The sequence below is a fragment of the Dermacentor variabilis genome, chromosome 8 (genome assembly GCF_050947875.1).
Source record: "Dermacentor variabilis isolate Ectoservices chromosome 8, ASM5094787v1, whole genome shotgun sequence".
In the NCBI taxonomy this organism is placed as follows: domain Eukaryota; kingdom Metazoa; phylum Arthropoda; class Arachnida; order Ixodida; family Ixodidae; genus Dermacentor; species Dermacentor variabilis.
Genome location: NC_134575.1, coordinates 15,540,883 through 15,555,446, shown reverse-complemented (window position 1 = coordinate 15,555,446; position 14,564 = coordinate 15,540,883). Strand labels below are relative to the sequence as shown.

The following is a 14,564-nucleotide window of genomic DNA, read 5'->3' as shown; positions in this document are numbered from 1 at the left end:
TCATTGTGACTGGACTGAGTGCTACGTCGTTTACTCCATAACGAATCTCATTCCACCAATCTTAGCCGCAATTCTTAAGCAATCTATAGATACGGGCTGTGTCCCAAACGACTGGAAAATTACGCGTGTCATACCAGTTTTCAAATCTGGTGATGCCTCTAACCCGTCAAATTACAGACCAATTTCGCTAACCAACACCAGCTGCAAATTACTAGAACACATAATCTCATCGGCCATCATGAGCTATCTGACGAAGCATAACTTCTTTTTTGCGAATCAGCACGGCTTTCTTCACGGTCGATCTTGCGAAACACAACTGTTCGAATTAATTACTGACCTTCATCGTGCTGTTCATGCTCACTCTAAAATAGACGCCGTATTTGTAGATTTCGCCAAAGCGTTCGACAAAGTTCCACACAAACGTCTAATTAAAAAACTTGACAATCTGAACATTAATTTGAAGGTTATTTTTTGGATTAAAAATTTTTTGGCCAATCGCTACCAATCAGTCTTTGTTAATGGTCATTCATCAACCCTCTCCCACGTTAAATCTGGAGTACCACAAGGGTCTGTACTTGGACCTATCTTATTCTTAGTTTATATTAATGACATAAGCAATAACCTGAGTTCTACGGTCAGATTGTTTGCAGATGATTGCGTGATATACAGGCAAATAATTGAACCTTCTGATTCACTTCAACTACAATCGGACTTAGACAAGATTAACGATTGGTGCACAAATTGGCAAATGGAAATTAATACCTCGAAAACAAAAGTCGTGACATTTACCACAAAAACTGACCCAGAACCTTGCCATTATATTCTAAACGGCATGACTGTAGAATCGGTGCCGGTCATAAAATATTTAGGGATCCATTTAGCATTCGACCTTTCATGGAACATTCACATAGATACGGTCATTAACAAGGCTTCTAAAACACTCGGATTTCTCAGACGAAATCTGCGTTCAGCTAATGCAGACACTAAGTATTTAGCATACACTACATTAGTGCGCTCGCAGTTGGATTACGCCTCTTTGATTTGGAACCCATACCAAGCATACTTAATAACAAAATTAGAATCTCTTCAAAATAAAGCCTCTCGATTCATATCGAAGAACTACTCGCGTACGGCAAGCGTCACTGAAATAAAGAAAGCTCTCAAGTTACCTCCTCTTGAAAGACGTAGAATGCTTTTCCTACTGTCCTTTTTCCACAAATTGTATCACAGCCACTCTTCCTTTGCTATATCCCGTCTCACGCCAGCGCATCGCATATTCCCACGCATTGACCACCAACTCAAAGTCGAACCCATCTTTGCTGGCACAAACCTCTTCTTTCATTCGCCGCTCGTTCTAGCCATCCGTCAATGGAATCTTCTGCCTGGCACCATTCCATCTGTCATTGATTACGAAGCGTTTGTAACCAGCCTGAAATGTCACCTTGAGCTGTAACCTTCATTCTTCCCCTCTCCTCACTTCATACATGTGTGTATATATATAACGCTACTCTCTGTAACAATTCAATGTTTGTTGATTATTGTTGATATGTATCTTTATATTTGGTTTTTCTCTTCAGCATGCTGTTAATGGTGAGCGACTTCTGTACACATCATAGTACTGCGTTGCTTTGTACTAACTGTTGTTCCGCCCCTATGTAATGCCTGCTGGGCCTTTAGGGTATTTGAATAAATAAATAAATAATCAACCGGGTATACGCACGCATCACATCGACTTTAACATTGAGCTGAATGGCGCAAAAATATGGTGAAGTTATACTAGGCCTAGTTTTCAAGATGTCAGCGCACCGTTGCGTTTAGCCCTATACACGGCACCAATCAACCGAAACTTTATTTCAGTTTTCAAAAGAAAGTGGAGGTGCACGAGAGGAAAAAAAACAAAGCAGTCTACTCGAAAGGTATATTCAGGTAAGTCTGTCGTTACCATGAATGTTGGCTTACGTAACCAGCTTTGTTCGTCGCCTGTCGCGAAGCCTTCAGCGAGAAAGCGTGCGCTTAGGAGGAAAAAAAGAAACAGAACGAAATCAGCCGCAAGAGGCTCCGCAGTTGGCTGCTGTCATGCAAGCAGCTGCAGCACGTACCAGCCGCGGAAACCAAGGGACCCCGACGCGCACATGGCGAACGACCGCGAAAAAAAAAAAAAGCATCATGCGCATGCGACATGCTCGTCGGTTCATGCGCTGCAGGTATAGAGCCACATGGTCGCTCGCCACTGACGCGCTCGATTCGCTTACGCGTGTATAACAGCGCTGTTTGCGAGCGAACGTGTGTTAGTGAGCTCGGCGCGCCAGCGTGCTTTCGGATAAGTCGGGCGACGTGTGCCATACATGCGCTGAGCTGCGATGACGACATGCGAGATCTGGTTTGATGCGGCTTGAACCAGCGGAACCCTGCTTTAGCTTCGTGGTTAAAATCTCCTTCCTTGCACCGAATTTTTTGGTGCAGTTATGGCAGGGTGGTGGTGACTCACGCTATACATACACGCGCTTATGTGTCGCGTTGCTTGCTTGCGCAAAAGCGCACGTATGTGCTCGGTGCCGTGTGCTTTCGGAGAACACGTGACAAGTGTGCCGTGCGGAGCTTTTCACGAGGAAATGCGAAATGTGGCTGGATTTGGCTCTAACCGGCGTTTCATTTTGCTGGTTGCCCCTCTGTGTTTGCTCATTCTTCGGTGTAGTCAGTACTTCTAGCATACTTTTGGTTTAGTTTCTATAACCTATAGGTGCTTTATCTCTCCTACGGATGTAGCTGCTACGGTAACCAGGTGTGTGATCCGTTTCAAGCCAACCTTTCTGTGAGGCATTTCGACCGCGCTCGTTGTGTATGCGAAAATAGAAAAATAAAGTGGATTATGGTACCTGAAATCTGAATCTGAGATCTAGTCCGGACAGTATCAGTACAGTTAGGTCAGCAAAATAGTTGGACAGCATCCGATGTCTGTCCTTGTGGTTTCAGCTAAGGAAAGTTAGAAATAGAGGCAGAGATAGAGAGAAAGGACGATACACTGCTTGTATTTCTGCGTAACTTTTCGGCAGTATTAGTGACCTTTACAACTCTTGACTAATGCTTGACCACTATTCTATGTCACTGTCACATTTAAATGCACGGTCATACTTCACAGGTTGCGCTATGTTTCATCCGTTCCTTGTGAATTTTATTCAATAGATTATTATGAATGGCGCGTTGTTTGCCTTCTCCTGGGTAACGTCGTTGTCTGTAAAGCCAATTGCATCTATTTATTTCTCTCGCGCGCCAACGACGGCCTCGGCACCACATCGTGCTATTTATATTCTACAATGTCGCTGTCTTACATACACGCGGTTAAAAACGCAGAAAGCGTTTGCACAGTGTCACATTGCAGCATCGAAAGAGCGAAGGTGCTTTTACGACAAGTGCCCGCAAGTTTTTAAAAAAATATTCCCTCATTAGATAAGCTAATCTTTTCTTATACCAACACACTCTATCTCGTTCAGCAAAAATGCTTGCACAATATTGCGCACCCTCAGATCGCACTGGACATGCGACCGAATGAATTAGCAGCCGGCCGCAAGCAACGAGAACAGACATGAAAATAACCGTAGTTTAGCCAACACTGCTGCATAATATTTAAAGCTGAGAAATCCGGAGCGAGGTCAGTCGTTGCGCGACAGATGTAATCAGATAGGGCTTGAAGACGTCTTTGGTCTGCTGTGAGCCTAATTAGATTTGATGACGACGATTTGTGCTCTCATAGTACCGCTTTGACGGCGAGTCTCACAAATCAACGAGCAGACTCCAGTCGCTTCCCCACCACTGTCGCCCAGTGGATACGGCGTTCCGCTGCTGTGCGCGAGGTTCCGGGTTCGGTTCTCAGTCCCAGAGATCACGTTCTGACGGGGCAGAACGCAGAAGCATTCGTGAACATGCTACAAGACACCTGCCGTCAAAGAACCCCAGATGATAAAAGTTAACATGCAACCCGTTCCCAGCCGTCTCACAAGGCCCGGATCTTTCTTTGGGATGTAAAACTCGTTCAATCAATCAATCAATCAATCAATCAATCAATCAATCAATCAATCAATCAATCAATCAATCAATCAATCGATCAATCAATCAATCAATCAATCAATCAATCAATCAATCAATCAATTAATTAATTAATTAATTAATTAATTAATTAATTAATCAATCGATCAATCAATCAATGGCGTCTTTTTCTGGCGAACGCTGTGACATGAGGTGGTTTCCAACTCGACATTTAGTATGTTTGAGGCTGAAAGTATAAGGAGACCTAGTTAATTCCGATTTAACAGAGAGAGTGAAAGAGAAAGAAGAGAGGGGAAAAGGCAGGGTAGCCAGATGTGATCATCCGGTTTGTTACCCTGCAAGGAAAGTGGAGGAAAGAGGATTAGAAAAATCCAAGGAAGAAAACGACCCACGTTCGAGGCGACCTCAATTAAGTTTGCGCTCGGGTGGATTTTGGTTCGCCATTTCGAACGCGTTCAGTGTAGCGCTACTTGCACGCACGGACACAGAGGAGAGTATATGCGCACTGTTCTTCACGTGAGCCTGTGTGCTAACTGGGCTACACTGAATGCCCTCGTGAGCGAAATGAAATAAGAAAATAGAGAAACTGTTATGTGGCGTTCGAAGATGCCGTATAGTCAGCTCATTGGAACTGGTTAGCGCCGCGATTCATGCCTGCAGTGAGACCATCGACACCTCCTTGGTGCCAAACTGTATACTGTAACTGTAAACTGTATACAGTTTGTTCGAAAGGTGTTGTATACAAGATACCCCTGAATTGCGGTTGGTCTTATATAGGGCAGACAGGTAGATGTCTCAATGTTAGGTTACACGAACACAGCAATAAAGTGCGCAAAGGGCGGGAAGGGTTTCTAGGTGTTCATTGCGCACAATTCGGCTGTATCCTGCTTTTTGAAGAAACCACTACCTTAGCCAGGCATTCTAGTGACTGCACCAGACTTATCATTGAAGCAGCAGCGATTGCCGAAGGTGACTCCGTTCGTAAGCCGTCAATTGCATTAACAGATAACGAACTGGTTTTTCTGAGGTCGCACATGCGCTCTCGTTCATCTTAGGCGGCAGTCATGGTTCCTTTGAATTTTGAACGCTTACTCAAGTCGGTTTGATGCTTTGTGGGGGCGATATTGTCTTGGTGTCTCAGTATGTATATATGCGTGTTACTCAATATAAAAATCAGTTGGAAGTCAGCGCTTGTCTTCGTCGTTCTTTTGGTCCCTTATCCTTGTATGCACTGTAAGTGATGTTTGAAACAATGATATTTTAATATAGACTTATGATGTGCCATATGTCAGTGCCTTATTCCTAAATTTCTGTCGCAGTCATTCGAGAAAATTTACTCTTATTTGTGTAGCGGTGTAATATGGTCACCGAGGACGAAAATCACCCGTGAAATACATTTCAACAGCAACAAAATGATGTCACCATCCGAAGCATGGCATCAGCATACCAATTTACGACAAATTGTTACTTGTCCAGCTATGCGTCTAAAAAACAAGAAAAATAAAACAAAAAGAAATAGAGGTGCTACTTTGTGCCCTATTACCATGGTATTTAATAGGAAGCTTTAGCTCGGCTGCTCCTATCTAAATACATGAAAAATGAGAATTCGTTTTTCTCGGCAATGACTGCACCCAATTTGACGAGGTCTATTGCATTTAAAAGAAAAACTTCAAATCTAGTGACTGTTGGTTTCGAATTCTTGAGTTAGGTCGTCAATTTTTTATTAAAATTCGGCAAAAATCGAAAATTTTCAAAACACGAAACTATCAAGTTTACAACACTGTAACTCAACAACGAAAAACGATAATACAATTATGTGAATTGCATCTAATAGTACATGTAAAGCGGACAAAATTGATATGTTACAAGTGAACATAAAAAAAATTGGTAATATGGAAATACAGCTTTTGCAGAACCCTTGTAACCAACGTAACAAATTCACGTAAGATGTAAAATCACACATTGAATTTGTCCGCGTTGAATTATCTAATAGATACCGTTTACAGAACCGCGATATCTGTTCTTGATGCAGAGCTATTAATTTATAAACTTCGTGCTTCTATTTTTTCAAAGTTCCGAAGTTTTGAAAATCTTTTATAAAAGATTCAGGCTCTAAATCGAAATTCTGCTTGCAACCGTCGCTAGAATTTAATTTTCTCTCTCAACTACAGCAAATTTCATTAACATCGGTCCAGGGGTTATCTTTGGAAAAACGTTTTGGCGTTTTACATGTATTTGAATAGGCTGCGTCGGAGTTGTGCCGGAGCTAAAGTCCTCTTAAGCAAACGATGTATTTTGTTACAATGGTGATGTGGGCTTGTTTGTTGTTCATCGTGAACCGAACGAGTTGTAGCGTGGACAGGGAATAAGGACGCGAGAAAGTCAAAAATAATACAGACACATAGCGTATTTTAATAAATTCGTAACTTTCCATTTAGTAATAAGAAGCGACTTGTTAAGAAATGGAATCATTATGCTGTCTGCACGTCTCGGAGAGATATAGTAGGAGTGCAGAAGTGCGATGGTCTCTCATTACCGGCTCTCAATCACCTTTATAACCTGTATTCTCCGAAAAACTATACTGAAACGTGGCGTCAACTGCCAAGTGAACGCCTGGAACTGGCAGCCATCGGCCGCCTGGGATGAAGTCATCACGGTACGTCTTTTCCGCCTCGAGTGCCTGCTCGTACTGCAGCAGAAACCTGCGTGCAAGGCCGACTGTTGCGTCAACGCTCTGTCCTCGCATAACAGCGCGAGTGAGTTTTCCGTCTCTCTCGCTCGGCAACGTCGTTGCGAAGCGGGCCTTTGCTGTGTACGTGTGCTCGTTATAAAAATGGCGCAGCGCTTTTGTGCTAGATGCTGTTTCGTGCTGTAGTTTCGCGCCTTCTAAATCAATCAATAAATCGGTCAATGCGTAGATAAAAAGTTAATGAAAGAATGGATGAATGAATGAAAAATGCCTTACTGAATTAATACAGAAGCAACGACTGTTTCAAACAAACATTGGCCTATTCAGTCAGTTATTCAATCAAATAATCAATCGGTTATTGCACGGGTTGGGTAATCGCTCCACCAATCGGTGTACTATAAATAAATAAATAAATAAATAAATGAATAAATAATAAATAAATGAATAAATATATCAGTGTATACTTAAATAACTTCATAATTGAATGAAAAACGCTTCACTGAATCATTATTGAGTTGTTTCATACAAACGCTACCCTAACCAATCAGTTATTATTGCCATAGCAATCGTGTGGACATTCCACGCGCATTTCTTGCGTCGGCGTCGCCGTGAGGTTTCCGTATACAGTCCAAGGCCGATCAAATCACCGTCGCGCGCCGTATGCGCGAGTAAAAGCGCGCGAGGGTGAGCCGGCGATCGCGGCTCAATCTCGCGCACGCAAGGGATGGAAGCGGGGAGGAAGCCGCGCTGTCTTCCTTCCCGCGCAAGGCTCCGAGAGGAGGGCAGGGAGGGGGGCGCAATCTACTCCGGGCGGCCGTGTTCAGCCACCGGAGCCGCTGGTCTCCGGTGACGTAGCTCGCGTTGATGCGAGACGTAGCCTGAAGGTCAATTCGCTCGCTGCTGCTGCCGCGCTTTCTACCAATCCAGCGTTTTGACGAGTTTCTAGGGTCATCGCGTGAGATGTGTTCATGTTTGCTTGTGCGCGCGTGACACCATGCTAATTGACTTAGTTAGTATGCCTATGTTTACAAGTTTATACAACTGATAAAACTACAATCCTTACTTCGTATAGCTGTCCACTAATTTGCTATCGCAATCGACGCTTCGGAACTGCGACTTTTTTTTCAACCAGTGAATCAACCGTTTACTGCACAGGTTAGGTCATCAGTCCGCCAATCATTATATTATGTGTCAATCAAAACGTGCATGATTAACTCAGTGAATATATGACTTAAGAAAAAAACAATGTGATTGAATAAAAATGCTTCCCGGATATTGCACTGGGCAAACCACACTTTCCAAACAAACATTGCCCTAATCAGTCAGTTATTCAATCAACGGAGCAGTCATTTATTGCGCGGGTGAGGTAATCAGTCCGCCAATCACTGTATATCTCTATCTATCTATCTATATCTCTATCTATCTAACTATATCTCTATCTATATCTCTATCTATCTATCTATATCTCTATCTATATCTCTATCTATATCTCTATCTATATCTCTATCTATATCTCTATCTATCTATCTATCTATATCTCTATCTATCTATCTATCTATGTCTCTATCTATCTATCTATCTATCTATATCTCTATCTATCTATCTATCTATCTATCTATCTATCTATCTATCTATCTATCTATCTATCTATATCTCTATCTATCTATCTATCTATCTATATCTCTATCTATCTATCTATCTATCTATCTATCTATCTATCTATCTATCTATCTATCTATCTATCTACAACAAATGAATGAAAGAAAAGTACCCGACTGAATTATTACTGAACCACCCACTGTTTAAATAAAACAAACATTGGCCTAGTCAACCAGTTAATCAATCAATGAATCAATAATTTATTGCTCGGACTAAGATATCAGTCCGCCAGTCATCGTATTATAAGTCAATCAGTCGTTCACGCAATCGATAGGTTGTTTGGTCGGTCGATAAGATAAATAATTTCTCGATAAATTGTCAACAACCGATCAAAGGGCTCACGTTAGTTACAGCATACTATGCAGACGAAATCTCCCAAAGTTCAACGCTTAAATAATTTAGTTAGTTCAGCCAACTACATCATGCTTTGCGGAAACCCGCTATATGTTTCTTCCGCAAGATGGTTACTCGTTTTGAAGGCAAAATTGCGCTTCGCGATTCTTGCCCTTCGGTGCCGAATTCAAACGCTGAAATAAAATTATGCCGCGCGCTGTGCCTCTATTTATGCTGCGTTCCTGTCTAGCCTTGTTTCCAGCTTCACACGCGCTCTCTAGAAAACTAAATTTTTCGCCTACACATCCTCTCTCGCCTTCTAAGAACCGGCTGCCACAAGTTTTCTGCCACTATCGAAGTTCTCGGAAGCAAGCTTCTGAGGAATCGTTTTCCTCATAGATGCGTATCAGAGATTTAGTCTTTCCGCACACGTATCCAGTTTACGGAACACCGGAACACCGCAAAACGAGGACGACAGCAGCAGCGCTGGTTGCGACACCTTGTGGCGCTTTGTTCAACTTTGTTCAACAAATATGTCAGAGAAAGCACGTTGCCTTACTGTTTCTCACCGAAATATCAGAACAGAACTACTATGGGCACGAATGATTATGTTGCCGCCTTCGCACTGGCAGCTAATCAGGTTACACAGAGTCCTTATTAGCCGCAATAAATGTTCAGTGCCCCTTTAGGCGAATTCAGCTTCGCAGTATGACAACACCAGCTCAGCTCCTCCCATTTACGTATCCAGTACTCCGTACATAACGAATACGCATACAGGCACTATCAAACCCTTCTATTATTGCAAATCGAAGATGCGACGCATGATAACATTACAAGACAGAGCCGTCTTTCAGCACGGGAGCGCGATTCATAACCATTTTTCACGCCATGTTCAGCGTTGCTTCCTTTCAGAGCTACTGTGGGCCCTCAAACAAATATCTCACGATAACTATATAAAAAAAGAATAAAATTGCGGTATTCTGCGTTTTTGTTATACTGCACCGCGATAGACAGCCAGAATGTCACTTTGCTCGCTGCTGCTGCCGCCTTTCCTCACGGCAGCGTTTTGATAGCGAGCGTCAGCGGTCGCCGAGTCACATATGTTTGCTTGTGCGCTCGTGACACCATGCTTGTTAATTTAGTTAGTGTGTCTATAAGTTTATATGGCCGATAATACTACTATCCTTACTTCGTATGGCGGTGTGCTAATTTGTTATCGCAATCGACGCTTCGCCTATCGGACGAAACTGCGACTTTTTTTTTTAAACTCGTTTTTCGGTTTCACATCTGCTGTACTGCGGGATGGATTGTCGGACCACTTATGGGGCAACTATCCGAGGCAATTTATTTTCCATAAGGCCTAATCACTTTAGTGTGGATATGCTGCTTGGCGCATTTTCGCATGCTGAAACAAAATAAGGTAACGCAGAATAATGCGACTTAGTTGACATGGCTTTTGATAATCGTCTAAAGCAAACTGCTGATGAGACAAGTTATTTTACCACTGCCACACGGGCACGTTGGATCTTCGTTGAAATAGATCTCCTTCGAGCTTTCCTAGCACTATTCGACGGAGAAAAGCGTCCGGTTAAAACAACCGGCCAATTGAACAGATCTGTTTGAAAAGCATTACAAAAACATTTGCTTTTCAATTCAAAAAGCGAAAAGCATTTGATTCATGTTCAGAAATATATCAATGTGAGGTTCTTGCATAGTTAGCTAGGGCCGCCTGATGATGATAATAATAATAATAATAATAATAATAATAATAATAATAATAATAATAATAATAATAATAATAATAATAATAATAATAATTTATTGTTATTATTATTATTATTAGTAGTAGTAGTAGTAGTAGTAGTCCCTTAACAGCACACGATCGTTCTTGAAAACTCTCTGATGCATTTACATATTTAAACATTATATTGTACGCTGCATCACTCAGAGTATCTAATGTCAGTTTTATTGAGCCAACGACCTGACAGTCGTATTCGACTAGTCTTCACAGCCCCAGTTTCATTTACGTTGCCACGCTACTGAAGCCTCGGTTGCTGCTTTCACATTTATTGCTGGTTGGACACTTTGGCATTCTAACATAATATGGGCGCTCTGACATTCTAGCAAAGCATAGGTACTCAGACATTTTAACAAAATATTCGCGATGGTTTCTGCACAATTGTCAGGCTCTGGGCACGAGTCGTCGTCTGTAAAAATCTCTCCCACACCTACGTGTTCTCAAACACCCTGATGTGGCAGCTTAGAGCCGTATGGCCACTGCTTCTTTGAAATATAAAAGTCATTTCTCTTGATTTCATCTTTTGCTGTCCGATATTGTTTTATAGCTGGCTTTCTCTCCATTGATGCTATTAAGTACAGTGTTTACTTGCCTCTTTGGCTATGACTGGCTGCGGCGCTTTGGGAAAAAAAGGATACGCACCTGGCCACCGAGTTCACCGTTAATTTGAAAAGGCGGCAGTGCAAAAAAAAAAAAAAAAGAAGAAGACTAAGACACGGATGGAGGCGAGGCGACATGTACGAGCACTGAGCTTTCCAACAACCTTTTTGTGAATGATCTTTTTGAATATTTACAAACACGCCCATTTTGCCACACTAACCGTCGTTGATAATTTGCTTTGGTGAGGGTTACACCGCAACGGGGCAGGACAAAAGGGACCCGTCTTAACCTCCTGTCGTCAGGAAGGAGTGGCGAACATCAGTGACATAAGAGCGATTCGACATCCGTGATCGAGCAAAACTTGTGGCTTTGCTAATACAAATTTTGATCGAAAAGAAAAGACAGAAAAAAAAAGAAAAGTGACGTCAAGCTGCCCTTTCGGCAAAGTACAGTATCCCGAATATGTACGGTGGCCAGTTACGTTCTTAAATAACGATTTGTACATGTTCCAACTCGTTCTTGATTTGTCGGATTCCATACGCCAATGTTTAATGTCACACAACCGGGAAGAGCGAATGAAGAGCGAATAAACCGATTTTTTTTTAAACAGCGTACCCTGTTAAAGTTTTGGTAAATTAGGTTACGCATTTTGGCAAAAATCGTCTGAGACAGATAACGTAGTTGCGTCACATACTGAGCTATAATGCTCGAAAAAGAAGAACTTAATCGCATGGAAAATCGCAGTGTCACGTTCGCTAATTAACACAGTTTCACTAATACAATCTTTGGGCACATCCTAATTGCGAAATCAAGGCCGTGATAATATCCACATGGCAGAAACCTTGTACCTGCAGTACAAATTTTTGAGAAATACGTCCCTAAACTTTATGGCGAAATAAACCAGCGCCGAGCACGTATCTTTTGGAATTGGTGCTATCGGCAAAAGTTTTGTTAATGTAATATGGGACGATTACCGACTGCTCTGCTTCAGTTCCGTAACAAGGACATGTGCTCAATAAGAATATTTAAAGCTAATTAATGAAGCTTTCTCTGCTGTCTATGTTGCACTGCCATATGACGTGCAAACAATATCTGCCTCTTCCCAACCGATGTGACAAAATTGTGCTTACGCAAGTTTCCAACGTTCTGTCGTCTCATTTTACAAGTCCGTGCGTAAGCGTTTTTTGGTACATTTAGTATACTACGTGAAAAAAATATGCAGAATATGGACTAAACGTGATCTGGACAAAAGCATACCCAAGGGCATGGTCCACATTTCCTGTTCTTGATGCACGGTTCTGCATTGTAATCGCTATATTTGTCACAGTTCGGAAGCCATTCTTTCTCGTTTACTAACGGACGGACATTATTGTTAAGTAGAAAGAAAGAAGAAAGAAAAAGGGAAAGCAAGTTACACTTACCACCAGCCTTGCTTGAACATGCGACGATCATTGCAGGTGCTACTCGTGTAAGGTATGTTCCGGAGATCAGTCCTCCAGGCAGTGTTCAGCTGTTGCCGACGAAGCACAGTCTGTCGTCATGACGCCAGTGCGAATGAACGCAGCTCTTGGCCTGAGCGCTTGAGCACAACGAGATGAGGTTCCAGGCGCCGTTAAAGAATCATTTGTATTACTCAGTAGCTCATGAAGTCCCTACCCGCACAAGGCTTGCCGAAGCAAAACCGATCAATGCCAGGAGAAGCCCCCCGGAACTGAGAATCGTAAACGGTTGTTTCGGCGGGCGAAACAACGACGTTCCAGCCAGTGGAAGCCAAAGTCCAGAGTAATGTGTTTACAAGACGAAACGGGGGAAACTTCCCACAGTCAGTGGTCAAGCCCAGCTGCACTGAACAACGGGTTCACAAAACAAAAAGAGAGCACCAAAGTTAGCGCAGCTCACGGCAAAACAGCAAGCAAGGGAAGCGCTTACGAAACGCCGTCTGCTACAAAACGTGCCGCTGTTGCCGACGGCAAAAAGCTTTCGCCGACAAAATTCACCAGGACCTTCGCAGCGGTGCTCCCGCCGGCTGTACAAACTGTCTAAAACGCGAGGCGATGAGTCTCCACTCGCGCTGTTTGCACGCGCCCTTGCTATTGGCTGCGAGAAACTCACGTGACGCGAGCACCTGTCAGAGGCGTAGCAGACGTCACGCGCGACTGTTTCTTTGCGTCATGGCGGCGGTTACGGTCACGGGACGGCTGTTCCAGCAACCATACGGGCGAGCGAAGGCCTCCCAAGTTCGTACGTGCGCGAAAGCATGTGTTTCTGTGGGGCGCGAAATAGCGTGCCTGGTGACCTTAGCGTAAAAACAGCCTTGCTGATACTTCGCCATCGAGCGACAACAGAAATGTGTATAATAAGAAACAAACAGGACAGACGTATTCTGCCCCAGTGACACCGCGGACGTCAGCGGATGCCGTTGCGAGCTTCCGCTCGTAATGCCCGGATATCGGAAGCTTCGCGTGCGTTTTCAGTTTTGCCTCTTTTTTTTTTTAAACCTCTCTCGACGTGTTGCGAAGGGAGCGCGTAGGCGGGCTTCGACCTAAACAAAGCGACGCCAAAGAGCAAATTCTGAATACGCAGATAGTGACGCAAATTAGAAGAGATAAAGCATTCCGAAGCTCCGGGTATTCGTTTCACTTCCTGAAGACGTCCCTCACAGAGGACGAACTGAAGGCCTCAGTGACTACATTCCACAACTATGAAAAACTCCTCTCTCAGTCCTGAACAATTTACTCTCTACATAAAGGTTGAAAATGCCTTTAGATTTTTTGTTAACTTTATTACATCAAACATTCCTTTCACGCAGGTTTTAGCTGAAGGACAAGACTACTCACAAAGCGCAAACTACGAACTGAGGTTTATTTTTCCAGAGCACAATTTTATACGCTCGCGCAAAGCCACCACGCATGCGCAAATGATTGACTCGTAAAAAAAAAAACAAGTTCCATATCAGGAAGGGTACCAGACGAGATGCTTATGCACACAGGAACTAATCTAAAAATATTTTCAGCCTTAATGATTGCTCTTGTTAGCTTGTCATGCTTGAAGCTTACAACGGCTCATGCGTTGAACAATGGTTCGCACCCACAGGACTTACGATGAATAGCGAGCCCTTCGCCACGCGCATTTTTGACATTTTTATTGTGTTTTATAAGTCTGTCATTAAGATACTTGCCCGTCTGCCCGATATACTTATTACCGCAAGAAAGGGTGATACCACAAGCGACATTCCTGGTCCAAGAAGCGAAGGTGTTTTTGCGTTTATTTTTACACTATTTTGGTCTCCTCTCGCCGTAGTTGCGGTGACAGAGGGCTAGAAGTTTCCGAGGGGCTGGGACAACTACTTGTTCTTTTGATCGTTCTGCTATTTGTTTTTTTTTTCATATTAAGGAACATCTTGTGGTAATATGGTATAGCACCTACGCTCTTTGGTTTGTC

The 14,564-nt window shown here is 43.0% G+C and overlaps 1 protein-coding gene across 1 annotated transcript in view; it reads right to left on the bottom strand.

The window, feature by feature from the left end:
• The window catches only part of LOC142589695 (uncharacterized), a 55,085-nt gene extending 41,912 nt beyond the window's left edge, over window positions 1-13,173 (bottom strand). Inside the window, exon 1 of the mRNA XM_075701235.1 lies at window positions 12,545-13,173. Coding sequence (XP_075557350.1) covers window positions 12,545-12,575 — 31 coding nt within the window. The 5' untranslated portion in view covers window positions 12,576-13,173. The remainder of the gene's footprint in view (window positions 1-12,544) is intronic.
• Between the last annotated feature and the right edge of the window lie 1,391 nt (window positions 13,174-14,564).